General features: G+C 57.7%; 9 protein-coding genes across 9 annotated transcripts; 2 read left to right on the top strand and 7 right to left on the bottom strand.

The window, feature by feature from the left end:
* Nucleotides 1-243: 243 nt before the first annotated feature.
* Nucleotides 244-2,941, bottom strand: GGTG_03837 (hypothetical protein). The gene is made up of 5 exons (XM_009221620.1): nt 2,628-2,941; nt 2,254-2,562; nt 1,281-2,054; nt 488-1,102; nt 244-264 (listed from the first exon to the last, which is right to left on the bottom strand). The coding sequence occupies exons 1-4, from the start codon at nt 2,917-2,919 to the stop codon at nt 525-527; spliced, it is 1,953 nt and encodes a 650-aa protein (XP_009219884.1). The 5' UTR covers nt 2,920-2,941; the 3' UTR covers nt 244-264; nt 488-524.
* A 782-nt stretch (nt 2,942-3,723) lies between these two features.
* Nucleotides 3,724-4,559, bottom strand: GGTG_03836 (hypothetical protein; the record flags this gene model as incomplete). The annotated part of the gene is made up of 2 exons (XM_009221619.1): nt 3,724-4,237; nt 4,360-4,559. 2 exons carry the CDS (start codon nt 4,557-4,559, stop codon nt 3,724-3,726), a joined length of 714 nt encoding a protein of 237 aa, XP_009219883.1.
* A 571-nt stretch (nt 4,560-5,130) lies between these two features.
* On the bottom strand, nt 5,131-7,494 carry GGTG_03835 (hypothetical protein). The gene is made up of 2 exons (XM_009221618.1): nt 7,054-7,494; nt 5,131-7,001 (listed from the first exon to the last, which is right to left on the bottom strand). The coding sequence occupies exons 1-2, from the start codon at nt 7,230-7,232 to the stop codon at nt 5,297-5,299; spliced, it is 1,884 nt and encodes a 627-aa protein (XP_009219882.1). The 5' UTR covers nt 7,233-7,494; the 3' UTR covers nt 5,131-5,296.
* A 1,943-nt stretch (nt 7,495-9,437) lies between these two features.
* GGTG_03834 (hypothetical protein) lies at nt 9,438-10,881 on the bottom strand (the record flags this gene model as incomplete). Its single annotated transcript, XM_009221617.1, has 3 exons — nt 9,438-10,110; nt 10,225-10,577; nt 10,871-10,881. The coding sequence occupies 3 exons, from the start codon at nt 10,879-10,881 to the stop codon at nt 9,695-9,697; spliced, it is 780 nt and encodes a 259-aa protein (XP_009219881.1). The 3' UTR covers nt 9,438-9,694.
* Nucleotides 10,882-11,889: 1,008 nt separating this feature from the next.
* Nucleotides 11,890-12,758, bottom strand: GGTG_03833 (hypothetical protein; the record flags this gene model as incomplete). The annotated part of the gene is made up of 3 exons (XM_009221616.1): nt 11,890-12,176; nt 12,300-12,412; nt 12,676-12,758. The coding sequence occupies 3 exons, from the start codon at nt 12,756-12,758 to the stop codon at nt 11,890-11,892; spliced, it is 483 nt and encodes a 160-aa protein (XP_009219880.1).
* A 1,023-nt stretch (nt 12,759-13,781) lies between these two features.
* Nucleotides 13,782-15,005, bottom strand: GGTG_03832 (hypothetical protein; the record flags this gene model as incomplete). Its single annotated transcript, XM_009221615.1, has 3 exons — nt 13,782-14,107; nt 14,223-14,717; nt 14,903-15,005. The coding sequence occupies 3 exons, from the start codon at nt 15,003-15,005 to the stop codon at nt 13,782-13,784; spliced, it is 924 nt and encodes a 307-aa protein (XP_009219879.1).
* Nucleotides 15,006-15,785: 780 nt separating this feature from the next.
* Nucleotides 15,786-20,309, top strand: GGTG_03831 (hypothetical protein). Its single transcript, XM_009221614.1, has one exon. The coding sequence runs from the start codon at nt 16,558-16,560 to the stop codon at nt 19,795-19,797; it is 3,240 nt and encodes a 1,079-aa protein (XP_009219878.1). The 5' UTR covers nt 15,786-16,557; the 3' UTR covers nt 19,798-20,309.
* Nucleotides 20,310-21,739: 1,430 nt separating this feature from the next.
* On the top strand, nt 21,740-23,213 carry GGTG_03830 (hypothetical protein). Its single transcript, XM_009221613.1, has 3 exons — nt 21,740-22,088; nt 22,186-22,251; nt 22,363-23,213. Exons 1-3 carry the CDS (start codon nt 21,833-21,835, stop codon nt 23,025-23,027), a joined length of 987 nt encoding a protein of 328 aa, XP_009219877.1. The 5' UTR covers nt 21,740-21,832; the 3' UTR covers nt 23,028-23,213.
* A 134-nt stretch (nt 23,214-23,347) lies between these two features.
* Nucleotides 23,348-26,138, bottom strand: GGTG_03829 (transcription initiation factor IIB). The gene has a single exon (XM_009221612.1). The coding sequence runs from the start codon at nt 25,850-25,852 to the stop codon at nt 23,678-23,680; it is 2,175 nt and encodes a 724-aa protein (XP_009219876.1). The 5' UTR covers nt 25,853-26,138; the 3' UTR covers nt 23,348-23,677.
* Nucleotides 26,139-27,049: the final 911 nt, after the last annotated feature.

The following is a 27,049-nucleotide window of genomic DNA, read 5'->3' as shown; positions in this document are numbered from 1 at the left end:
TACCTACCTACCTACCTACCTACCTACTCTCTCTCTCTCTCTCTCTCTCTCTCTCTCTCTCTCTCTCTCTCTCTCTCTCTCTCTCTCTCTCTCTCTCTCTCTCTCTCTCTCTCTCTCTCTCAGTAACCCATGTCCTATAATCTATTCGACTGCACCTGATAAAATCGAATTATAAAACGCGATGTTGGTGGAGCGGTTATCAGGATGGGTCGTGTTGATTCCGGGTTCGAGCAAAAACGATTCCGGTATTAACGATCGGCTGGGCTGTAATAAATTTGATTGCGTTAGCAGTTACCGTAAGAAAGGGAAAAGTCAGACATGAAAAAGGAACAACGAAAGACGAAAAACGAAAGAGGCAAAAGGAGAATGGAAAAGGGTAAGAGAAAGAAACAAGGCAAGAGAAAAGGAAAAAGACCAGAGCAAAAATGAAAGAGGCAAGATGAGAGAGGGGAAAGGCAAGATGAGGAAGGAAGGGAGAAAAACGCACCATTTCTTTAGGTATTCCTGGATGAGGTGCGCCGCTTTTACTGCCGTTGCAGTCGTGATGCTGACGCAGGCGTGGTCGCTAACCTTGTCAAGCATAACACGTCCAAACTCCTCAAGCTCGGCGATCCGCTCGGCAACGCCATCCGGCGCCATAGCCTGGTACGCCCGCGCAAAGTCGACCAGCCCCACAACCTCCAGGTCCTGCGGGTTGTCTCGAACTCGTTGAGCGAGCTTGACGCATCACGGCGGCGAGGGGTCGTGGCACCGTTTCGGGTACGAACAAAGCCCACCTCCACATGGAGTCCGACCACCCTCCCGGCGTCCTGGCTACTTTCGCTTCCGTGGCCGGTCTCGGAGTTGCTGAAGGCGATGATCGCGGTCCACCGGTCCGGACCCAGGGGTTGCGGAAGCTCGCGTAGCCCCTCAAAGTCCAAGAAATTAAGCCTCTCACGGAAGCCAGTGCGTAGGGCGTGGGCAGGTGGGTGGTTGATCTCCATGCTGCAGAGCGACGGCCTTGCGGCTGCTGTCCCGCCCGCATCGTCTCCGCGCGGCGTCGTTACGGTTGCCGCCTCCATGGCGAAAGCACAGGCGACCTTGAACAAGCAGCTGCTAAAGCCTATATTTTCGGCGTCACGCCATGGGCCGCGAATGGTGACAAACCATTGATCGCGAATTATGGCGAGAAGGCCGGTAATGACGCGCGCGGGCCCGATGAGGCCGTCGTCGAGATGTACAATCCCGCATTCGGGACGCATCATGTAGCCTAGGTTGCCCTGAAGAAGGAGCTGTGATACAGGAAATTGTGTGGTCGGCCAGTCTGGAGAGGTTGGGGTCGGTGGGCCGTCCATTAAGGGCCCTCGGTTTGAGCCGGTTGAGGTCTTCAAGTCCCAACTCTTTGATGATTAGATCCTCTTGGCTGCCGCCGCGGCCATTCCTCAAGCTGAAGAGGCTACAAAGATCCCGGAGGCTGGCGGAAAGCACCGCGCCCAAGAGAATCTTCTGGGGGAGGCGGATATCTCGGACGAGTCCGGAACGGAGTGCGAGAGCCACCGATATGTCGTCATGTGCCCGGTCAGGACGGGCCAGACAGTAAAGCTCGCGGACGTTAGGACCCAGAGCACTCATGGTGGCTTTGATGTCGTCACTGGTGTCGAAGGCCTGGGTGCCGGACAGGTTGATGATCTCGGCCGTTTTGAGCCGCTTGCTGCTGAGAACCTCTCGAATGCCATCGGCGGTCAGGCCGGGGAAACGAGATAGGTCAACCTTGTTTTGGCCGGCAAGAATGAGCGCGAGAACTGCCGGGCCTGCAGGACACTTGGCCACATCGGAGGCGTGCTCGATCAAATAGCCCAGAGCAGCGTTGCGGACGCCGGTGAGGGCAAGCGGGACATCGAGGAGAGAGATATCGGGCCTAGGGTCATGGAGAAGCTCCCGCAGGAGCTTGTGGGTTGCCATATCGCGCAAAGAGATAGCGGTCTTGTCGTCTTTGTCTGCCGTAGGCCCTTGGCCATGCAAGAAGCTCTTGACACCCTCCTCGCTGACGCCCAATGCTTTAGCAAGCCTGCGGTCTGCGGGATACAACCATGCACAGTTAGCCGCATCCCACATATATACAGGCTCAAGGGATAAGAAATGTTGGTGTGGGGGGAGGCCCATTTAGGAATAGAAATAATGATAGGAAGAATTGTAAATATAAATCAGAAAAGGAATGAATGAAAAATAGGAAAAGAAGTGCAATAAAAATAAGACAAGGAACCCAACACTTACCATTAAGCGCCTCGATTTGAACCAGGCCGTACTCCTTTAGAGCCTTCAAGGTTTCTTGGCTGCGGACCATGAACTGGTGCTGCGGGTCGTAGAAGGCCAGCACGTAGTCCATGGCCGACAGAGGGGTGCGCAAAGGCACTCCCCTCTCAGCCCCCATGTCATGGAAAGCAGCAAAGCAGTAGCGGATGTCGTCCAGGTCTGTGATGTCGACAATGGTGACGCCATTGCGGCTACACTGGTCAAACCCGTGGCCCATCGGTTGGAGGTCGACGAACTTGGATTGGCCATCGTCTGGGTTATTGGCGACACCTATGGAGAATATGATCAGCTGAGACATTTCCATGGCTTGGCTTCGGCAGGGATATCGAACGTACCGAACACGAGGCAGGCAGCGACGAAAGGGAACGGGACAGGCTTGGTCTCCGCGCACTGGTGCTCCAACTGCTTAGCGCCTTCATGGGAGTAGTGTTCCCGAGCGAACGCGATCTCCTGCTGGAGTGGGACTCTGTTTAGAGGGCTGGAAAAGATGCGTACGAGGCGGAGGCAGGTGTTGAGGACCGAGGTTCCGTAGAGATACAGGTCTTCCGCGACGGCAAAGCAGCGGTAGTGCTGGCCAGGCGCCGGACGGGCGATGACGAAGATCTGATGTTGCTCGCGTGCGCTCATTTTGCAAGGTTGCACTCCAGTTGAGGCAAAAAAAAAAGAAGACGAAGAAGAAGAAACGCAACCTAGCTATCGCCGCTATCGCTTCGTTTTGTGCTTCTGCGAGCTGATGTCGTGCAGTCACCAGTACCTGCCTAAAGTGGTAGTTGGTGCTGAAAGGTCTCCACGCCCGGACACCACTCAAAAAATGGCGGTCCACCTAAACGCTAATGGGTGGAAACATCCTTTTTAGGGATTGGGATAAGAACGGGCAAGCAGGAACAAGCAAAAATAAAAACAAAAATAAAAATAAGAAAGCCTTTTAGCATTGAATATTTTTACTGGAATTCTTAAAGCCTGCAAGACCGCCACGTTTTGTGCGCGGGGTGATTTTTTCATTCCGGGAGAGGCAGGTTGGTCGATTCAAAACGAACATGGGATGTATAGGTAGTTTGCTTTTCGCTGGTGAACATCAGGCTACACTACATGTTCACTCACCGCTATCATTTAAGCGGGTATAAAAGTATGTCAATATGTTATCTAGGGAAGAGACATTCGCGCTGGCCTTGGGCTTAGACAGTCATGAAGAAATTTATAGAAAGAGGGCGCCCGTCAACGCAACCAGAGCCATCACCACAGCCCGACTAGGTAGTCACCAAGACCAGAGCGTCCTTGCCGAACCCACTTCAAGTTCGGGCCGTGTCCAACATTGCAGTCGTTCACGAGCTAGTTGTGCCAAAGCATATGCACAATCAGACAGAATGACGCTCGTCGAGGCGTTTTCCAGAGAAGGACTCTAAACAACCCGGCCCGGGGATTGACAGCAGGTCACGTCCCAATCGTCTCTAGTCTCCCGGTTGCGATCTTGTTTCCCAAGTTTCTGCGCGGGGTGGCCGTCTCGTTCTTTAGCCAGCAGTTGGCGCCCCGAGCCGCCACCGAGCCCGACAGCTCGGCAGAAAATGTGACGGCAACGCATTCCTGGCGACCACTGATGACGTTGTACGACGCGCACGAGTAAAGGCAGTCGTCCATTGAGTAGGAAATGGCCGCGCCGATATCTTTACGGTTAAAGTCCTCTCCGCACCGGATGGCAAAGGTTAAACGCTTGCCGTCAATCGTTAGGATCTTTTGCGCCGACTGCATGGCTGGGCAGCCGAGCTCGACGACGACGTCCCTGGTCGGCGGCACGACGCCGCCGTTGGGCCCAATCTCCAGGACCCTCTTGTTGGCTGTGCAGTTTCCGTCCGGGGCGCCGGTTGAGGAAGGAGGAGACGGAGGGGTGCTTGAGATGGGAGTGGATGGCGAGGACTGCCGGTTGAGGGCGCTTCGGCATTCTTCTAGACTAGATGTAGTAGCACAAAAGGGGTTAGCCGAGCAGATCGCATTGGAGGAATGCGAGTGCGTCCGGATCTCTTTGAGCAAGAAGAATCCCACAGGCAACCACGGTAAATATCGAGAGCTCACCTTCTTGAAGTACTCGCGGCCATGCTCCCACCAACACCACCGCCCACTGCTGCACCGATGACAGCAACAAACAAGGCCACCGCTAGAACAAACGTCGCGATGCTCATACCGCAAACCTTGTGTCGCCTTTGCTCACCCGCTAATGTTGACTCGACTGGGTGCCGCGGCGGGTATGATGACTCTATTGGCAGCCAGGGCATCTGTGGCGTCTGTGCCACGTCAGATTTTATGCTTTGTTCTGGAACAACGGGCTGAGGGTCTGCCCCTAGTGAGGAGAGCGCCTCTTTGCAAGTCGCGGGGACCACCTCTTTCATTGTGTTACTCGAATAGTAGGGGTGGTGGGACGGGGTCTCCGGGGAGCCAAAGCCGCTTATTGCCTCGTCGTTCATGGTAGGAACAGGAACGTAGGGCGATAAAAGACACAATAGAAATAAACCGATCCTCAACCAGAGGCAAATGCCTGATATGTTGGGACAAGCGAATGGAATGCCACTGGGGACTAAGAAGTCCAGGTTCCCGTGTCACTAGTAGAGACGTACCAGGATTCTCCGGGCTCATCACGCAAGCCCCATATGCCCCATATTTTCTAGGCTATGCTCTTCGGCGGTGCTGCTTTATTCGACAACCTCACTTCTTGGTATTGGGGGGAAATCCTGGATGTTCTCGCCCGTCAGCCTCCCATTCTCCCACATGCGGCATGGCACCAACACCACCTCGGCAGTAATGCGGACCAGATCTGTACATCCCGCGGCGATAACATAACGGCTGCCCTTTTGGAATGGATGACGATTGGTTTAATGATTAACACGTCTTCTATGTATAGTTCGTGGTATGCAACCCAAACCCGCATCGGTATAAATGTACCCAGTCTATAGAACGAATTTCAGTCATGACGCCGTGATGCTCTCTAGCAAACAGATAAACGACCAAAATCAGATCAATTAGTCGGGTAGAAAGGCGGATTGGCCTTCGCGAGGTCGTACGACCCCTGGAGGTCCTCCCTGCCGTACTTCTCGACGACCTGGTAGCCGAGGTGGAGCTGCTGCCTGGTGGACACCGAGCCGTCGCTGCGCCGGTAGTTCTGGGGCCGCAGGGTCATGCCGGACTGGGCACCCTGGAAAACCGTGACTGGGAGGTCGTAGGTGTCGGGCATGTGATGCATGCCCAAATTAAAGTAGACGACGAGATCCTCCTGGTCCAGCGACTCGCCGTCGAAGAAGTTGTTGAAGTCGACGTAGGGCGGCTTGCCCTTGTCCCAGGCGACGACGGGGTGCGCCGACACGGGCTCCCCGTCCTTGCGCTGCAGGGCGTAGAGGTGGTGCGTGGCCCAGTTGATCTCGCGAGGGAACACGGTCGAGTTCTGGATGGTGAGGTAGATGCTGGAGCCGGTGGACGGGTAGATCTTGTAGCCCGGGTACTCGCCGTTCTCGTTTGGCTTGTCCTTGTTGACGACCGAGTAGGACGCGGCCGCATTGGGCGCCCAGTTGATCTTGCCCTGGTCCTCGTTGGCGACGAAGCTGCGCTCGACCTTCATGGTGTTGACCACCTCGCCGTTGGACCAGGGGTAGACCTCCTGGTGCGGGACGAACTGGGTCTTGAACAGGCTGTTCTTGGTGCCGAGGATGTCGAGGTCTGCCTTGAAGTTGAGGACGTGGTCGTGCATGGAGCCCGAGAGGTCCTTGCGGATGCGGAACCCGTAGTCCCACGCGTCCTTCTCGTCGACGGCGCGGGAGCCCTGGATGTAGCCCGAGGCGCGCACGAGGACCTCGATGGAGCCGTCGTGGCGGAACTCGTACGTGGTCATGTAGTCGTAGTTGTCGACGGTGCTGACGCTGCGCAGGATGAAGGCCGTGTTCTTGGTCGCGTCGTAGCTCCTGTTCTTCCGGTCAAAGTGGCGGCTCATAGGGAAGTCCTTGGGGAACTCGAACAGGCAAAAGGCCTTGGTGTAGGTGGCGTAGGACGGGCAGTCGAAGCCGGGGATCAGGTTGAAGGCGGTGAAGCCGACGGCGACGTCGATGTAGGACGCGTACGTCTGGGCCCGGTCGGGGCCGGCGTAGTGCGAGAGCGCCTCCTGCATCGCGAGCTCGTACACGACCCGCTCGCCCTTGTAGCGGATGTCGTGCACCGTGATTCCGGCGCGGCCCGTCGCGACGTAGAAGGAAAAGTCCATCCACCGGACGTAGTTCTGCTCCGGGTCGAACTCGTGCCGCGCCCCGCCGGGCAGGATGGCCACGGGCGGCTCCAGCTCGTCGTGCGGCAGCTTGTCGCCGTTCCAGCCCATCTTCTCGTCGTAGGGGCTCTTAGGGTCGCGACGCTCCAGTGCCATGCGCTGCTCCCTGCTGTTCTTGCGGGCCTCCTCGGCGGCCTCGCGGCGGTGCTTGGCGGAGCTCTGCGGGGCACACCACGAGGATTTGCTCACCAGCGTTGCGTTCCCGCGGTACATGTAGTCGAGGGGCGTGGCTCTGGTCTCGTTGGTGACGGGGAGCGGCCCGACCATGTACTCGCGGTCCATGCAATCGCCGCCGCCCATGATCCGAGCATACCGCTTCGGCTTTGGGCCCTGGCCCGACAGGTACAGGGTTGCCTCGGTCTTGTTCGGAGGAAGGCCCCAGACCGTGCCCCAGACAAAGTTGAGTTGGTGGCTTTGGTCTCGTCAGCACATGTCCGTCACGGCTTGGTCACATTGGAACTTACATGGATTTACCCTGCTCACCCTCGATGTACTTGAGGATGGCGCTCTTCTCCTCGTTGGTGATGTCGCTCCATAGGTTGTCGTACGGCGCCTTGACGGGGATGTAGGAGCCGATGGGCACATCAGCTGCCGCCGACACGACGCCAGCGGCGAGGCTGACCAACGCGAAGAACTTCATCATGGCGAGGAGCAAAGGGAGAAAGAAACGAGCGTCGGAGTGGGTGGAGGGGAGGTGAAGACAAGAACCGCGATGATAGTGTTAGCAGCCCCGAGGGCTGGACTTATATACCTACCTACCTACCCCTATACATTATGGGGTCTACTAGAAAATCACCCACGATGGAATCGCTCTCGCCCCAATCCGCCTGTTCCCAGCGGCAGAGCCCTGCACTGCCTCGGCTTGATGCAAAAATTCTCCGCCCAGCCTGGCATGAACTGGTTTGATTAGCACTGTGGGTACGGTGAGGTCAAGACGAACAGCTAGGGGAACCTTGTGCATAATCGCCGGCCTGGCGCCCGAGATTAAGCACTGCAGTCACCTCTACCTAGCCTGCGAATCTCAATCCCCCTATTTGGATCTTCTAAATGGGATCCAAATAGGGAGGTCGGCGAGTCTAGGCAGAAGACGACGATACGAGGCGACACGAGAAGCGGGCAAGACCGTGCTAGGGATGGCCCGTGCAGGCTCCCTCTAGTGCAAGGAGACCAGACGCAGGCAAAGTAAAAAAATATTCTTCAGAATAACGAGGAAACCCAATGCCTATGCTAATCGAGGTATCCCACCAAAGATCGTCTTCGGTTCCCCTGATTGAGGGGTTCGGCTGGCACGTCACACACGATCGCATTTTGGAGCAGGGGTGCGAGGGAGTACCATCTGCGAGGGAAACAAAGGATAAAAACCCACCCAGTAACAAGGGGGTAACAGGGGGTTTGAAACTGGAAATCGCAGGGGTTTTGGTGACTTGCGGGGATGTTACGAGACTTCGAGAATTTCTCGTCCTTTGAAAGCTTTTCTCGATTTCTCACCAACTTCAACAATGGCAGTGATTTTATGCCAGCACGTGACCCCCCTTTCGCCACCCCTGTGATCTCCAGTTTTAACCCCCTGTTGCTGGGTGGGTTTTTATCCTTTCTTTCCCTCGCAGATGGTATGTACGAGCTCTGGGAAATTAAACGGAGAATTTTCACCCCAAAACCAAGCTGTATCACTGACCCGGTGGAGTCTACGATGGGTGCCAAAAAAGATCGACGACAGCGACAAAGTTTGAACACGAGATCGTTGGCCTGCCGTCCGAAGAAGCCAATTGCTAGGTTCAAATGCCCGATTGTGGTGGTTAGGTGGGAAGACAAGGAAGCCTGTGGGTGATACTGCGCGCTTGCCAGCGGCGACGATTACAAGAACCCATTCCCACACGCTCCCTGGCGACTTGGACAGCTTCCGCGACGAAGCGAACCGGAGCCCACGGGCTTGGCCCCGCACTTTGACAGCATATGTGGCAATGAAGCCGTACAGCACGCTCAAGAACGGAAACGAGCTTGCTGACTTTGATGTGAGCTAACCAGCCTGCGGCTGCTTTTTGTCGTCATGTAGAATGGGAGGTGGGCTATTAAGGGCCGGCACAACAGGCATTTCCATAAACACGATAGTTGGGGACAACGTTGCGAGCTTTTGCTGTATGTCATACCGCTGGTGTGCAATCGGCTGCATCCTTGTCATCGCAGTCGACCTCGTCTCCATATTCGAGCAGTGACGGATGGCAAGTTAGATAACACCGCCTCGTTGCTGTTTTGGTGAATTCCCTTACTCTTGGAGTTACAAAATCTACCATTATTAATTAATTTGTTATGCCTTCCGGAATCGCCTTCAGGGTACGATGTTGGGCGATGATTACATACTGCACTTCTTGGCATAATTTTGGAGATAGACTAGACAAGTCTTAGATGAGGCAGAGAGTGAAATTGATCAACAATGAACATTTCGTGAGTCTCTTCCCTGTGGCTTTAACGTATCAACACCACCAAGGGTGTGGGGAAGCCTTTGGGATACGATGTAATTATTATAGTTGGAACATGGCTGCTCACCCGGAAAACTGGCCAAGGGGTTTGTCATCCACGATTACGATCGGCGCTAGGTTACATGCTCGGCCGCGGTTAAAGTTAGCGGATAAAGATTTGAATTTCTCAAGAGTCGCATTGCTCCTCATCTTGTTCGTTCACAGACGATAAACTAACAATGTCCGGTTAAGGATCATCCCGCCTGCTGTATGTGCTCTTCGTTTGCAGCCGGCTAACCGTAGAGCCAAAACAGCAAATTCCAAGGACTTTTTGGCAATACATGCTTTTTGGAACTGGCAAACAATGTATGGATCGTTGTCTGGTTTTATAAGACATTAAAAGCGTAAGGTAATCGTAAACCTTCTCTTGGTTGATTACTGTGCTGTGCTATGAGTGTTGGATTGGGGTTCTATCTATTGCTTTTCATCTCTCTATGCGCAGAGTTTCACGGGGCCGCAGTGTTCAATCTCATGGGCTAGAGTTGTTGTTCACTTCCTGCTTGGTTTGAGTGTTGTACCAACGCTTGACCCCTTTCCCTTACCGGCTTATCGGAAACCTCCTAGGAGCAGGATCACCCCATAGTCTGCGCTAATTCCTCTCTTCACGCTGTCCCATCTCAAGCGCAGCAGCCCTTCGGCGGCAGTGAACAGCTATATCGCGGGAAGCAAGATACCGTGAGTCTTCAGAATGTGCCACATCGTAGATGATGTTCTTGACCCAGTGCTTCATGTGGTGGAACACCTCCTCAACCTCCATGTCTCCATCGAGGAAAATAACCGTGCCCATGATGTGTGAGAAATGCGAGATCACTAGCTGCGTTCGCTGATGGAAGGTGTCGATGCGGGCCTTGATTGACTCTAGAGACATGTCGTCTGCGCGGCCGCGACTGGCCTTTGCGAGGCGGTCCATCATGATCTCGTCGGGCACCCGAAGCACCAGCAGACATGCCATGTGAGCGATGTGTTGCTCAAACATGGCCAGTCGGTCCGTGGCTCTCGGAAAGCCTGTTCACCTCCAACCAAAGGTCCACGTCAGAACGGCCTCGGAAATCCCGGCTTTCAGTTTCCTCTGTGCGCAACCTGCTCGCGCGCGCGCGCTGTGGCAGGTAATTATCTCACCATCCAGAAGGAACACGCTGGTGCCCTTTTCCTTGACGTGCTCCAGGAGCACCCTCCTCAGCACGGCCATGGTGACGTTGACGTCGCCCAGGACCCCCTCGGCGTGCCACTGCCTGATGGCGGCCGAGTGCTCGCCGCCCGCGTCGGCCTCCCGCCGCATAATGTCGCCGATACTGATGTGGGCTGTGGTGGACTCGAGCTCCGGGTCCTGGACCAGGAGGGAGCATTGCGTGCCCTTGCCGGAACCGGGACCGCCGACGAGCCCGATCATGGTGGCGCCCGCGAGGAGGGCCTGGTCCTCCGCGGCGAGCGGCGGCAGGTGTTGTGACATTGTGCGTGATCCGGTTTGGTGCCTTGTCTTGGTACAAGGTGTCGCTTTGTGTCAGCGTCGAGTTTGGGACTTTGGTCCTAGGGCATTGACAGACGCCGGAAAAAGTAGGCCAGGTGGTAGTCACCTTTTATGGCGAGAAGCGGTGGACTCGGGTGTATTATCTCAGGGCCTGAGTGAGTGGTGAAAGGTCAAGTGATACCTTGAGGGTGAGGAGGAGCGGATCGGACCCCTCAGACTGATTGGAACGATCCCGGTGAGAAATTACTGGAAGATTGGTGAAGGACGGGTGGCAGAAGGAAGCTGCGACCGACATACGAGGTGGCCATTTACTTGGTGGTATTTAGATAGTCTATTGGGAGTCACTGCTCGGAATGCATCTGATCTACTAGAGGGGTGCTCGTGTAGTTTATTTTGCACCCTGCTAATCCCGTGAATACTATGGATGCGCTTCCATCACCGCCATGCTCTTGGTCTGCGTTTGCGCGCCAAAGTCCCTTTGGTGACGCCAAACTCGCCTGGGTTCTGGCCTCCTAGCGGTCTACAGAGGGCTACACCGGTTCGTTTGCCCAGAACCTTCTGTGTCTAGATACCCACACGAGGGCACTCTGTACTACCACTGAAAGCGCGCACATGCACGACCCTTCTCCTATCTATCAAGGTGCTCAGTCGATGTTTGGCGCGATGGTCGATGGGAGATTCCGTGAGAGAAGAGGGCTGCAGATGCGGGCTTCCTTGCATGACCCGGTGACCAGGAACCCCTTTCCTTCGGGTCGTGCGCCGTTGACGAACCAGAAGGCTTCATGGGATCCAAGGCGGGGGAACAAAAGAGAATCCCCATAGAAATCCAGGTCCCATTGGCAATGACAGGAGCCACGAGTGATCGGGTGCCGGTCTTGGGGGGTGGGGACCCCACGGAAAGTTGACGGCCATCCCCAACGCTGGATTGGGCCCTGGCAAAGGTTCGAGGGGCTCAGGTGAGGCTAATGGACGCCTGGCCAAATCGGGGGCTGCGTCGATACAAAAAGCGACCGAGGTCCCTGACCGTGCTGGCATCGGTGACTACAACCAATCTTGCCCACACCGTCATTCACCCAGGGGAGCAGCGTCGAAGCGAATGGGACTGCTTCACAAATTCACGTCCACTCGTGATAGCATCACGTCTGATTCGACCTCGGGCTGGGCGCCACAAGCCAACACCTTGCACGCGCAACAACACCAACGACGGACAGTGCCAGCAAGGGTAAAAAGAATCATCTAGAATCACAATACAAAATTGGAGGATGAGCCCGACGTATTATGCCCACGGAGAGAGGAGGTTGGACCAGTGTCCCAACCTAGTCCTCGTCGTCGCCGCCAGCTGCGACGGCTGTGACGCCCGCGGCGTCCTTGGCGACTGTGACCTTGGATACCTTGACGGCATCCTTGGCGGGGAGGTCATCAGCAGCCTCCTTGTCCTCATCGCCGTCTTCTTCTCCCTCGTCAGCGTCTTCCTCATCCTCCTCATCATCTTCATCGTCATTGCCATCTCCATCCTCTTCACCCTCCTCATCGACCCCGTTCTCGGGCACAGCGTCGGCCGAGGAGGGAGCTGTTTTCTGTTTCTTGTTGGGACGGCCATTCTCTGAGATAAATGTTAGCGGGCCATTTCAAGTGGTGGCAGCTGGCAATGCCTGCATCGCAGGTTGGATCGCAAGGCAAGGCCAGGCAAGCGGCTAGGATAGGACAGGTTTATATTGCCACTTACCAACAGTGCCGTTCTCCTCTTCCTCGCCAGCATCCTCGCCGTTCTCTTCGTACTCTTCCTCGTCATCATCATCCTCGACGTCATCGTCTTCTTCGTCCTCGTCGCTCACATACCTGTCGGCAGGATGCGCGTGTCAGTTGAGCAAGAGACTGGGCGTATAGTTGATAACAAGGTGTGTTGGGTGATCGTTCTTGGCGCGCCGCGCCCTGCGAGATCGGTTCACAACACTCAAGGACGACGGCGCGATGCCAGTGCGATGCGCCATCGGGTGCCGTCGAGGCAACCAAAGCCAAAGCTTGCGCAAGCCGTCGCAAGTGGTATACGACTCAAGGCCACAGCACACCAGCCCCTGCATCGAACGGAAATGTCGACTTACTCATCTTCCTCCTCGTCGCCCGAAGGGAGGCTCACAAGCTCGTCTTCAGGCTCGTCCTGCTTTCTCTTCCGGCTGGAGGACATTGTGGCAGAAAGGGGCAAGCTGATATGTAGGAGAGGATTTTGCTGTAGGCAGAGCTGTGTTTGGCACAATTGGAGAGGTGTGTGCGGCTGTCGCAGTGCTAAAAAGGGGCAGGAGAAGGAGAAAAAGCCCACAGGAGGAGGAAAAGCTCAGGAGGAAGGAAAAGTTGGGGGGAGCGCGGTTGGAGGGCGGGCAAACGGGCGTGGATGCAGAGGCAGGGGGTGAGCAGACGAGGACTGGAGGAATGGGGGGAGGGAGGGACGCGGAGAGGGGGGGAGCTCTCAGCTCCAAGGTGCGCGGCGCAAACAGGCGCCTGCGCAGGGCAGACAGCTCAAGTTGCGAGTGACCTCTTGGTGGATGGCGTGCATCGCTGATGACGCGGTACCAGATACCTCCCGAGCTAAGGTACCCCGATCTCTGAGCCGACCCACCATGGACGACACCTCCCGAGCTCCGACCTACCTCAGCAATCAGGAAGGTGTCCAAGGCGCGGAGAGTAGTACCTTAAGGCGGGTGGCTGGTCGAGCGCGGGCAGAGAAGCTGCGAGAAATTTGCACGGACCACTTGGATCATCCATGCCCACCACGTGATCCAGCCCAGCTATCTTGCGAGGCCAACCAGGCCTTGACGGGAGTAGCTCCCTCATCTCGGGATGACGGAAATGTCTTGGAATTGAGCCCACCGCGTAAAAAAAACGCGGCTGCAAACACAGGAAAAAAAAGGGGACCAGGAAAGGGAAAACAAAGAAGACTGGGACGACAGCAATCTCAAAAACCAAAGGATATTCCCAAGCAAGGGCAGTCATGCCGCCGAGGCCCAGAGCAGATAATACTCGGTTGGGCGCCGGATGCAGGGATCTCCAATGTCGCTGTCTTGTCTCTGGATTTATTGCTTATGCTGCACGACTTGCAAAGTCGTGGAAAACGTCATTCCCCTCGGAGTAACATCTGATTCACTGCCCAATTTTAGAAAAATTCTTCCCGCCTCTTCTTGCCTTGAAAAAGAAGCTGAATATGGGGGAGAGTTCAGTCAGCGATGACGGCAACGCTAAAGCTTGGGTGGCTAGGCAAGGTGCCGAAAATGGCGCTGGGTGGATGACGGAACTGGATAGAGGTGCCACCCGCTGGGGTTTTTGCACAGCTGTTTGGCCGCCAGGCTCTGGGGCAGTTGGGTGACATTGAGAGCGAGTGATTCACAGGCGCTCCAAGTCGGAACCCTCTTCTGTCCGGTGCTTTGCGGCCGGTGGCCTTGATGTTGCCAGGACGGTCGACAATGTTGGGTTCAATGAGGTTGCTTGTCCGGTTCTGAGGGGGAAAAAAAGCCAGCTCAATGTCGTACCACAATTGCAAAGCTGCTGAAGGAAGGGGAGATGTTTCAAAGATGCCTAGCTCTCGTCGCTGGGCCCGGTGCTGATTCCCGAGGCAGACCAAGGAAGCCATGGCGGAGTCGAATAGAGTGGGATGAACAATGAAGACCGTGAGTGTAGACGAGGGGCGTCTGAGGTAGTGACATGGAGGCTCGCGTCTGGATGAAGGAGCCGGCAGAGAAGCGGCAAGTGGTGCGGGACAGGACAGGAAGACGGAGAAGAAGAAGAAGGACAAGACACCCCAGACGCGCAAGTATTTGAATTCGTTCCGACTGCTCGCGTTGTTCCGAGGCTGCCAGCGGGAGCACCGGCGCCAGCCCAGGCCACGGCCTGCCCTGCCCTAGACGAGGGGATCTTGGGAAATCAGACGGAATGAGCAAGAATTTCCGCGCTAGGCCACTCTCGAAGAAGCGAGCCTGGCAGAGTGCATGGGTCGGAAAGCCCTCCCGGAGCTCCAGGCCTGGCCGATCAGTCCTCCCAGCGACTCCCAGCGGCGCAGGCTTTGCTTCTCCGCTAAAAAAGAATTGTTCCCTGGACGGGGCGAGGGCCCGGATCCAGCACAATGGGTCGAGGAAATGAAGACGGGGCGCTGGAACTAAGAGCGCGATGGTCAACTGTGCCGTCCACAAGCGACACGGCCCGAGTAAGGGCCAGGATGCCGTGCAAGAGTCGTCTATGACGGAAAACGGGATGACCTTTGCAACAGACAGAGGGGTCCCAGACAGAGCACCAAAGACTGGGCGGCTGGGCGGCTGGGCCAAAGCGCGTGCGCTCTTGCACAATGACAGCACGGCTCAACCTGCAGCTTATCACGCTTGCTCTCGGCCTCGCCCCCTCCATGGCCAACGGCGCGCCACGACTGTCCTGTCAAAGCCAGTGCCATGTTTAGTGGCTCCCGGAGCAGAGGCCGCCTCGGCTGAGGGTGATATGCAACTTGTGAAACATAACAGCCTGAACCTGGCATCGCTAGCGGCCCTGCTGTTGTGCCGGCACCCTCGGGCAGCAGCCTACAGCACTCGACTAGCTAACCCCCTTTTTTCTGTGTTTTTGGGACTAGAGCCGTATTTTTGGCTTGCAACCCTCCTCCCGGGTCTGGCAGGGAGGTCCCAGCGTGCAAGGCGGGGCATTCGCCTCGTCAGGTGGGAGTCAAGTTCACCGAGACCAGGCCTGACCCATTTCCAATGTAGGCTCGCTGGACTCGCGTCCTTCCCGGCCTCCAAGTGCCGTCCTGTACCGGAAGCGTGGGAACGCGTGTGTGACTGGTCTATTTTTGTTGGCTCTCACCGTCCATCGTCCACCGCCAGGTTGGGATTGCCCAGAGAGGTCAGCCAGGGCGCATCTCGCTCAGCCCGCCCTCAAATACTTGATGCTCCGCCCCGATTACTGCACCTGCAGCCCGGGATGGCGCAGAGGCTCACTGCACCGCAGCGCTGAGGCCGCTTCGAACCCATCTCCCCCTTGAATCGTGCATGCGGAGTGTTTTCTCTGGGGCATATGCTCGAGTCGCGCGCGAGCGGACGTTAACAAGGTGGGCTAATCTGGGCAGCGGTTCCCCGCGCGACTCGATTCATGACCACACGGGTCTGGTGTTGGCAGCACCGATTGGCTTTCGTCGACGGCATCTCCGGTTAGAGAGGGCTTGTTTGTCTTCTGCTGGCTCAAAGTCCCGACCACCCCAGCGGTATCTAGACAGCTGGTAGGCAGTCAACACTAGTCTACTAGCAGAATCACGCGCCGTGTGCACCGCTCCGCGTGCATGATAGTCGTAGTTGTGGCTCTTGTGGCTTCTGTCCAGCATATGTCAAACTAGCCTAGCCCCCGCCGCCGTGCGGGAGGGAGCCGGCACCACTGGCTTTTCGCTCTTCGCGACGACGATCTGGCCCAGTTGGTCGATTAGCTGGTCAGATGCATGGGGCTAAGATGGCGAGCAGGGGGCAACCCGGCTTGTCTTTGCAAACCCCTGAGCCGACCAGACCAGAAAGAGAAAAAGAAACAATTGGTGAAGACTGAGGTAGCTCGCACCAGGCAGCGGCCCGACGGAGTGCAGTGAACACAAATTTACAGGCGGGCCAGGGGTGAGGGATTGGCTGGAGCAGGCGAGGGAAGCCATGGAAGAGGAGGTTTTGCCCGTGCACCAGAGAGGCGACAAGGAACAAACAGCTGGACATTGGTGCAAATTAAGCAGGACGCAGGCAGGCGGGGAGCTGACGGGCAACGCAATTGAGTCCGGACGGGCGACAGGAAGTAATCGAGAAGAAGAAGAAAAAAAGGGAAGAAAAAGAAAAGAAGAAAAAAAAAACGTGCAGTCACGACCGGCCGACCCACCAAGCACCCGCCCCCCAGCCATGCAGATATGGCAACCACATAATCACGACCTGCTGCGCCCATTGTAGTAACTCGCGCCTGCGCTCAGCAGTCGACGGGCCACGGGCAGCATGGCGGCGGCATTTTCAGAGCCTGACGATCCGTATGCGGCCGACGGCGAGGGCACCAACCCGCAGCACAGGCGGCCGCCTCGAACCAGCTCGAGGGCCCGCGACTCTGCCAGCCTGCCCGCCAACCGCCTGCGACAGCGACCCACGACGAAACATGCTGCCGCCTCAGATGTGCCGGGGCAGCCCCATTCCCCAGGAGGCGGACGCCATAACCCGTACCACCGCACCCGCGACGACGACGACAAGCATGCCCTCGCCAAACCGCCTGATTTCCCGCCTCAGTTGCCTCCTCTGCCGCTGACGCCCAGCTCGCCCCGCTGGGACTCGCTGACGGGCAGAATCAACAAAACCACCTCCCACGCCCAGCCGCCATCCCAGTTCATGCACACGAGTCGCCATCAGACCTTCCACCAACTGCCCAGCCCCGTCAAGACGAACAGCAACCCGTCTTCGCCCGCGGCCTCGACCACCCAGGCTCTCGCTCAGGTCCTTTCCGCCGCACTCCCAATATCGCCCATCTCGCCCGCGTCCTCGTCCCGATCCTACACGCCCTCCCACGGTCGCCGTTCCTCTCTGCTGGACGAAGAGCAGGACAGGATAGTATCTCTCGTACCACCCCCGAACAAGTTCCACGCAACGTCTTTGGCCGGTAATCATCCTCCGGCACGAACCTCGTCTAAAGGCGCCCTCGCTCGGTCCTCGAGCCGCCGCACGGGCGACGATCAGGCCCCCGTCATGGTTGAGAACTTCTCGCGGCCTCGCAAGCCGAGCATCGCGAGGCCCAACGTTGGCCCTCCAGTGCCGCCCACCGCCGCCAGGCCAGCCCAGTACGGCGACGACAGCCCGATCCTAAACCGCCAACTCTCCAACTGGCCAAGGACTCGGGGGCCGTCGGTGTCTTCGAATAAGTCGAATGGCACCATATCCTCCCTCCCGACCCGGCCTTCGATCGATACCCTCAGCAACCCATCCCGAACCGTCCCCCGAACCATAGCGACCAATGCTGCCGCACCGTCCGCCGGCGGCGGCATGATCTCGCCCGGCCTCCCCAAGCCGCAGCTAGCCCACACCCGCTTGGACGGTCACGGCCCGGACATACCTGCGAACCCCCGGGACGCTGCACCTTGGGTGGCCGAGCACGAGCCACGATCCAGCTACCGATCACAGCTGACTTCCTCCACCGCGCCCGGGACCGTCTTTTCGGGACCCAACACTCAGCGGAGCAGTCTGGCAACCAAGACGAGCTCAAGAACGTCATCTTCGGTGTATAACTTCATGGCCGGGCACTCGGCGGACGAGGGTGGCATGAGCGTCGAGGACGTCATGGGCCTATACGAGAAGGGGTTTGCGGATTCGACGGGCGCCGAGGACAACGATTTGGAAGCCACCCCTGCCACGCGCGGCCACACCCGCAAGGTTTCCAGCTCCAAATTTTCCACCCGGTCCAGATCCTCGTCGCGAGCAAATCTCGATAGGTCGCAATCACATGTGGGCCACAGGATTCGCGAGGCAATGAGCGACTCATTACCGATGCCCACTAAACCCCGGGGCGCGTCCGACCCACCACCATCCATAACCGTGCGAGACTCGATGTCATTCTTCTCCGGTTCGGCATTGCCTTCATCGCTCCCCGAAGATGGGCGTCCCGAACACAAGCCTCGCCCTTCGATCGCATCTCGCGGACGGTCGAGCCACGAGGAGGTCGATGATAGTGTGAGGAGCAAGCACGATTCGGCCAAGCTCCTCGAGTCCGACGACACTGTGCGTCCAAGGATGGGCCACTCACGCCAGGCTTCGGCCGCGTCGTCGGCACGGTCCGCATCGCTAGCGCCCAGGCTCGCCATGTCGAGCCCCGACCTCACCCAGACCACCTTCGATACCCAGCCGGCGCCACCAGTTCCGACCCAGAGCCAAGCCCAGCAGCTGTACTCGGCCCCGACCGAAGACGAGCCAGATTCGAGGGACAGATATGGCTTCCGCAAGAGCAACCAGTACGTGTCCCGCGAGCAGTACGACGCCTGGGATTCGACGCACACGGAGTACCTCGCTCGCCGGAAAAAGAAGTGGGTGGCGTACCTTAGGGACTCGGGCCTGATGACGGAGGAGCCGGATCGGTTCCCGGCGCCGTCGGCCAAGACCAAGCGCTTCATCCGCAAGGGCATCCCACCCGAGTGGCGCGGAGCCGCGTGGTTTTACTATGCCCGCGGACCGAGCATCCTCGCCAAGCACCCTGGCGTATATGACGAGCTCATCGCGCGCTCGAAGCGACCAGGCGAGGCCAAGGAGGTTGATGTCGAGGCCATCGAGCGCGATCTGCATCGTACCTTCCCCGACAACGCCAAGTTCCGTTTCTCCAGCAGCGAGCCAGAGGGCAGTGGCAACAACAACATAGCCAAGGATGGCGCCGAGGAGCCGAGGATAATATCCCGCCTGAGGCGAGTCCTGAACGCCTTCGCCATCTACAACCCGCAGATAGGCTATTGCCAGAGTCTAAACTTCCTCGCCGGCTTGTTGCTCCTGTTTGTTGAGACCGAGGAGCAGGCGTTTTGGCTGCTCAACGTCATTACGCGCGTTCATCTACCGGGCACGCACGAGCTGTCACTCGAGGGCTCCAAGGTCGACCTCGGGGTACTCATGGGCGCTGTCAAGGACTCGATGCCCAACGTCTGGAACAAGGTCGGGAGTGAGCTCGACACGGTCGAGGCTCGGCCAGCAACACAAGGAGCCGGGGGCAAACCAAAGAGGTCACGGCGCGCTAGGGCAGCAGCACGGGCGGCCCAGGGCGCAGAGCGACTCCCGCCCATCACCATGTGCATGACGGCTTGGTTCATGTCATGCTTCATCGGGACGCTCCCCATCGAGACGACGCTGCGGGTATGGGACGTCTTCTTCTATGAGGGAAGCCGAACCCTCTTCCGCGTGGCGTTGGCCATATTCAAGATGGGCGAGGCCGAGATCCGGGCGGTGCAGGACCCAATGGAGATGTTTGGCGTCGTGCAGGCTCTACCGCGCAGGCTTGTCGACTGCAACTCCGTCATGGAGGCGACATTCAAGCGACGCAACGGTTTTGGGCACCTGAGCCAGGAGGCCATCGAGGAGCGCAGGAGCGAGCGCAGGGAGGCCATCAAAGGGGCCGAGCTCGCCGCTGCCAATGCCGGGCACGCGACCGATGCAGAAGGGCCTGCCGAGGTGCGCCGGAAGGGGACCTTGTTCGGGCGCAGGAACAGGGACCGAGACTGAGATGTCGGCACGAGAGTGAAGACGAACAACAAAAAAGAGAAGAAAAAAACCATCCTGCGCTCGCAGGTCGGTCGAGGGAATGAGCGGACGCGCTGGAATGCGCCCGCAGACGGAGAGCCCTCCGCATTCCACCAAGACGACACCAACAGCCAACACGACACACAGCGTCGATTAAACATCTCCTTTGTCACACGATTCCCACACCCAACATGTTTCCTTCCGCGTCACCCACTACTCATTCCCCTTTCCGCATTGTTCAGGTTTAGATCAGCGAGCGAGGCTGGGAGGATGGAAAATCAAAAGAGAAGCCGAAAAAGTCTACGAGCCTGGGAGGACAGGCCCCGGGAACGGGAGAGGAGATCTTTGTTTCGTGATATAGAGTTTGCATCGAGGTTGGGCTCCGCATTTGCCTTGTACTTTTTCAAACGGTCGCCGCCTAAGAGATGGGGCCGTCCATGTGTCGATACTAGTCTTTGCTTTTTTTCTTCCTTTTTTTTTCTTCCTTTTTTTTTCTTCCTTTTTTGTTTCTTCCTTTTTTTCTTTCTAGCCATTAACCCCCAAGCGGACGCAGCCCCTGCCACTGGCACATGGGCGCGATCTCGATGGGGGCACTTCTCAGCGTACCGCATGCTATGCATCTCATCTTGGAGTCGGAAGGCATCATTTCTTGCTGGGTTTGTCGGTGTTGAAATCCCCTCTACCACTTGTGGCTTGCTCATTGGCATTGCCTTTCTCTTTGTACTAGCCTCGCATTATAACTGGCATGGAAGCTCCCGCCCCGTTTTGGAATACGCGGAGAAGCGGAATACACATAAAAACAACGAAAAAAAAAGATATCAAATTCATGTCGGTAACTCTTATCTTATTTCATACACAAGTCCATGTATTTGTACTCTATCTATCCATGATTCTTGTATTTGTCTACGACTGTGCGCTCGGACTCAACTATCTTTCTTTTTTCCGGCCAGAGCCTTTGTTGCGTTGAACAGACGCTGGTGCACGGCAGTAGTTCGGCGCGGAACGCTGCGGGTTGGCTAGTCGGGGTATTCGGGTAGGCAGGCACCTTACTCGATACGCAAACGGAACAACCCACTGGTTCTCGAGCTTGGGCTTGACATCTGGGTTCTCAGGCTAGTACCTGGCGGACGCAGGTAATCAGTGCTGTGAGAAGTGAAAACGTCTCCAGATACAGTCCTGTCTCCCTGTATCATATTCTTTCTTGGCCGATCATGCCCGCACTCGACCTGCCTCGGTGCAACATGGACAGTCCATGGTGTTTGACCATCTAGTGCCTTCTGTATAATTGCATGATTTTGTTGGGCTCGCTCCCGCCACGCTCTTTGCTCGTTGTTATAAAGCCGGAACGCGCGTGTGAACATGGGCTTTCACCCACGACCCCATCACGGCGTCTTCCGGCCAAAAGAGCCGTTTACTCGGGGAGGTCTGCCGTCTACCAGCGGCTACCACGGTTCCACAGAACGGCATCCGTCTCGCCGTCGTCCATCGGGGCTACCCCGGTCTCGCCCACGGAGGATCCCGCCGGCGTGGTCGAGATCGGCGCGCTGGGGAAACCCACTCCGCACAAGCACATGGAGATTGTGTTGCTGGGAGAGGGGTCTCTCTGCCTCCGAAGAACCTGGCAGAATGAAATGGCAAATGGCTCCCTCCCGGGACCATTGACCGCGTTGGCCAGGTCGCCAAGACGCAGTGTCCAGCGCGTGGTTCGTCCGCGGCGCTAGCGCTCGGCTCGACGTTGGCGAGATTGGCACGAGATAGCGCGCAGTCAGATTTCCTGAAAGGGGGACCAACGGACCCCATCGAAAGCTTGACACTAATGCAAGAACCCGAGTCCGGGGGAGTTCTCGTATTATGGACTGCGTGCATGGCGCCTAGGCTTTGTGGCTTCGCACACCCGCCCCAAATCTCCCCGCCTCCCGGAAGACGGGACATAGAGAAGGAGAGAGAAAGAGAAAAAAAAAGGAAACAGCGAGCTGAACCATAACCATGCCCTTGAGGTAGTCGGAGCAGCCTGGCGATGCCCCTCCTCGTCCGCCTCGCCGCCGTCCCGGGCGGCTGCTGCCCGGTGCTCCGCCGCGCCCTCGCCGCCCTCTCGCTCCTGCTCGTCCTGGCCGAGGCGCAGCTGCTCTGCTACTACCCCAACGGCCAGCAGAGCACCGACGTGCCCTGCAACGCCTCGGCCCCGGCCAGCATGTGCTGCCAGTCGCCGCGCGCCTGTCTCTCCAACGGGCTGTGCGCTGCCTTTGGGACCGGGCCCGACGCGGGAACCAGCTGTATGGTTTCCTCCCCTTTGCTCGTGTACCTGGGAGTATAGCTTTAGGTGGCGCAGACTGACGTTGTTTTTTATCTTGTGTGTCTTGCCGTTACTAGATATCCGTGGCACCTGCACAGATCGGTCGTGGACCAACCCCGTATGTCCGCAGCGATGTATCCTGAGTATGTTTTGCGTCCCCTACCACACACCTGATATTGGTGTGAAGGAGCAAGAGCAGCAAACGGCCCCGGGCAAAGAAAACGTACTAACACGAACCCGCCCCCACCACGCAGACCAGGACACCATCAGCGCGGACTCGACCTACGACTTCCGGGCCAGCGGCGTCAACGTCTGGGGCTGCGGCAGGCCGGGCTTCGCCGCCGACTCGAGCTACTGCTGCGAGTCGGCCGCCGAGCGGTCGCGCTGCTGCAGCACGTCCACGGCCCTGTTCCGCCTGCCCTCGGCCACCGTCGGCAACGCGCTCAGCCAGTCGTTCGCCACCGCGACGGCGGCCGGCTCTGGGACGACATCGCCGCCGCCGCTGCTACTGCTGCCTTCCACCGCCGCCACATCGCCCGACCCCTCGGTCCGAACCACCACACCGCCACCGTCCCCGCCCCAGGCGGCGGCCCCTCCCGTGCTGGACCAGGGGGCCAAAATCGGCCTCGGGTTGGGGCTGGGGCTGGGTTTGGGGCTGCCCCTCGCCGTCGTGGCCTTCATGCTCGTCCGGCGGGGCCTGCGGGAGCGGGACGGCGGCGACGACGACGGGGCGCGGGGGCGGCGGGCGATGCTGCGGCCGCCAAAGGCGCACGACGACATGGCCGACCTGTACCGGGACCTGGCGCGCGAGTCCATCGTCTCGTACGCGCAGTACAACGGCCCGTACAAGCCCGTGTACGTCGAGAACGTCGACGGCGTGACCATACTGCTGGACGCGCGCTCGAGCCAGTCGCGATAGTGTGGGGAGAAAAGGTGGTGGGCGCTGGACACCTTCATGTTGACGGGGGGTTTTTTTTGTGACGACATCGTACTGGAACTGGATCGTGAGGATTTGCGACATTCACATTTGATCTTTCCGTTTAATGCATATTAATAATCAGGTAGAGGTAGGTAGATGCCTATCGAGGTTATAATCTGTTCTCCAAACCTTGGCTCTCCTCGATGCTCTTTTTGATACTGTACGCTGGTGCATCTTTCATCTTGCCGTACTCTGTTCTTGAGTTTAAAGCGGATCTTTGATGTATCGAGCTGTCGGTCGGACTGCTGGGTGGGTATTGAGTAGGGGATCATGTGAGGTGCCAACAGCTGTGTCCATCGTTGGGCGTTCTTTCAGTTGGATTATATGTAAATCTTCTACATCTCGTCGAATCGAAGCAGCCACCAAGGGAGCATTAAAAACAAAAAAAAAGTAGAAAGAACCAAGGAGAAACAAACCGAAAAAGATATACATGAAATGCTAACCGTGAGCAAAGATTCCTTTGCAGACGCTGGGTATCAATATGAAGAAGCAGTCCCTCCCCGTGCGCGCGCATCCCCATTCGCCGGCTTGCTGCTGTAATTCAGCAATAGCCTTTGCGTTGACTCCGATGACTACTAGTCGATGACCTTTCACTCATCATCGTAGTCCGGTGCCTCCTCCTCCTCGTCGTCTTCGCCTTCGTCCTCGTCTTCATCGATGTCTGCAAGCCCGGAAGGCTCCTCTTCATCCACGTCTTCGTCGCCCTCCTCCTCCTCCTCCTCTTCATCTTCGGCCTCTTCGGCGGGAGTTGCGGCGACACTCCCGGAGCGACTTGTCTGGCAACTGGTGGCGACGCTAGCGCCCGCAGAGCCAGGCCCCCCGGTGCTGAGCATGCTCCGCACCGCATCGTAGTCGATACGCTTGGAGAACTGCCGGCGGTCGATCATTTCCAGCGTCGCGTCCGTTGCCGAGTCCGCCGGGGACGTCTGGCCCTCGCCGATGCGCGGTTTCTTGGATCGGCTCCGCCCCTTGGGCTTGTTGGCCGCCAGTTTGGCCTTGAACTCTTTCTCCTGCTGCTTGCGCATCCAGTCCTTGTTCTGGTTGACCCACAGCTGTGTCTTGAGCTCAGCCTCCTCCTTGCTGAGCAGGCAGTACATGACCTCGGGGTCGTCGGCGAACTCGTCCTCCTCGACCTCTCGTGCGTCCAATTTTGATTGCTGCTCTGGATCCGATGACTCGAAGAACTTGAGGGACACGAGCTCGCTGGCGTTGGCAAGGCGGAGTGCGCCCTCGACAGTCGCTGGGTTCATCATGTTCTCTGTAATCTCCATCTCGAGTATCTCCTCATCTTCAGCCCACTCCTCTGTGACATAGTCAGGCTTTTCGACCTTGGCCTGTTTTCTGACGCTGCTCCCAAAAGGGTACTTTTTCGGGCCTTTGGGGGCTTGCGAACTGGCACTGGCGGCAGGCGTGCTACCCTTTGCCGCAGGGGTTTCTGTGCCGGGAATTGCGCTGCCGTCCGCTCCGAATTGCTGCGCCAGGTCGTCGAGGTGGGAGTTTATGTCAGATATTCCTTGCTCAAGGTCACCTGGTTCTGTCCTCGAACCGGAAGCGGCAGGTTCGGTATTGCTTGGGGTCGGCGGTATGGCAAATCCATCGGCGTCCACCCGCCGCTCCCCTTCACCGTCGTCCCCCAGCTCACGCTTTCGCTTGCTGCGCTTCTCCTTCAGCTTCGCTTGGTACTCTGCCGTCTTTTTGTAGTATGCTGGAGGATCCATCTGATCGTACAGAAAGTCGCGCACGAGGAAGTCTTCCACTGTCAGCTTGGCCGACGGGACCTCGGCGAACTCATCCAGTCGCTGTTGTAGGGTGTGCATGGTGACCTTGGCGATGAAAACCACCTCCCGGACCGTGCGTCGAAAGTTGTTCATCCTGGCCGCCATGATTAGACATGCGCCGCAGATGCCCGATGGCCGACGGCCCATGACCATCCAGTCCCTGTCCATGCGCTGGACCAGACGCACAGCCGTGTTGGCCACCTTGTTGGTCTTGTCGCCGAACTCGAGACGGGCAGCGAACCGATAGATCAGGTCCTCGACGAAGATGGGGTTGTAGTTGCCGCCGGCGCCAATGTCGCGGATGAAGGCCTTGTACATGCGGCCGAGGTGGAACACATCGTGCTGGACGAGGTCGGCCAGATCCATGAGCATGATCTTGCAGGTCGCCTCCTTGCGGCACGCAGCGTACAGGCACATGGCGGCGACGTACTGCATGGAGCGGCCCTGGGTGAAGTTCCTGGAGCTGGCCAGCTTGTACAGCTGGACAGCGCTGTTTATGGTGCGGTCTGGCAGGTTGAGCTGACGGGCAAAGCCGGTGATTAGGCTCTTGGCCTCACGAAGAGCCTTCTCCTTGGCCTCTGTGGATGTGCTCGTACCGGCGATGCGTCGTCCGCCCTGGCCACCCGAGAGACGGACGCCGCCCTGATCGGGGCCGATATAGCTACCCTGAACCATGGCGGCACCCTGCGAGGTCTCTCCAAACTGGATCTCGGCAACAATATTGGTGTCATCGGCGACTCGACCACAGGTCCGGCAGGTTCCGTCGACGATATTGGGGTTCGGGCAGTTCTTGTTTGGGCATTGTGATTTCCTGGCCGGCTGTGGGCGCGGCTGAGGCGGCGGCGACATAGAGGCGGCCGTGCCCCGGTTCGCTTGCTGGTTTCTCCATGCTTGATCTTGCAGCGCCTTGACGGGATTCGGGCGGGCGGCGGGCTTCGGTCGCCCCAGGCCGCTGGCCCTCCGGGGCACGCTCAGGCTGGGGGGCATGATGCGGAAGCACGCCGCTCCTGCATCAGCAGGCAAAAGGGGCTGGCTGGAGTGAGAAGCAATGCAGGCGGCGGCGACGAATGACGGGGTTCGGTTTGGCGACGGGTGACCAATAGGGTGACTGCTTGTGTGTAGTAGTGCGGATCCGAAGACCGGAGGCGTATGCAAGTCGTGGCAATGCGTTTAATCGACTGTCGCGGCAGGCCGTTGTAGAAGCTGGAGACGTGAAGCCGTGATTTTTGTCGGGTCGTGATTCCGCCGTGGTCGATTCCACGTAGGGAACGATACTTGTGGTTGTGGAGGAAGGCCGCCAAAATTTCCAGGTGGGGTTGCGCGTTGGCCGAGGGGTACGGGCTGGCGGGAGGAGTCACGTGGGGCAGCTGCCTTCTTCTCCTGCCTTAGATCGGGCTACGGTTCGATGGTTCGAGCCCGCCTGTGGACGTTTGTGGATTTGAATCACTCAGGCGGAATAGCCACCACTCTTAGAACCATGCTAGGCTCCATGCTAGGCGTTGCCTCCCGCAAAAAGAGTTATTTTTGTTTCCATCGCTCACTTTTTGACGCATATCTAAGCCTGCAAAGGATCGCTCTAGGCGACGGTAGAAGTCGAAATATTTATCGCTCCCGTATTGTGACTGATGAGAATCAAAAGATGACGATGGCGGGATAATTGAAGCTGGCGGACATGGGCTCCATTGTTAAAAGTAGGCCCATTTCCAGCCATTTGGAACGAACGGCCATGATTCAGGGCGTGCAGGCGACAATCAGGGCAGCCACCCCGGCTAGACCTCAGCTCGTTCTTCACATGCGGGTGACTTCTTTTTTTTCTTTCTTTTTTCTGGACTCCATCTCGGCAACCAGCCGTGCACTCAGAACAAAAACTGCTGTGACTCGACTGCTGCACCGCAACTGATGCCCCTCTAATCGGCACTGTATCAATTCACACATTGTCACCAAGGTCTAGGCTGTCTAATCTGCAGCACCGGCTAAATCCCGACATCGACTGGACAAGCGCAATCGGAGAGGGGCTGTGCTCTGCCGAATGCTGCTGCACCATCTTCACGCCCCAGTGTGAGCGGAAAGCGTGGGGAAAATGCTGTTTGGTCAGACGAGGCGACCAGTATCTTGTCTGCGATTGGGTCGCGAAACTGGGCCAGCTCGGACATATGCGCCAATTCGCTCTCTCCAAGCTTCGCG

This window comes from Gaeumannomyces tritici, assembly GCF_000145635.1.
Source record: "Gaeumannomyces tritici R3-111a-1 unplaced genomic scaffold supercont2.2, whole genome shotgun sequence".
In the NCBI taxonomy this organism is placed as follows: Eukaryota; Fungi; Ascomycota; class Sordariomycetes; order Magnaporthales; family Magnaporthaceae; genus Gaeumannomyces; species Gaeumannomyces tritici.
The sequence above is the reverse complement of the archived record's forward strand: the minus strand, read 5'-3'. Positions and strand labels throughout refer to the sequence as shown.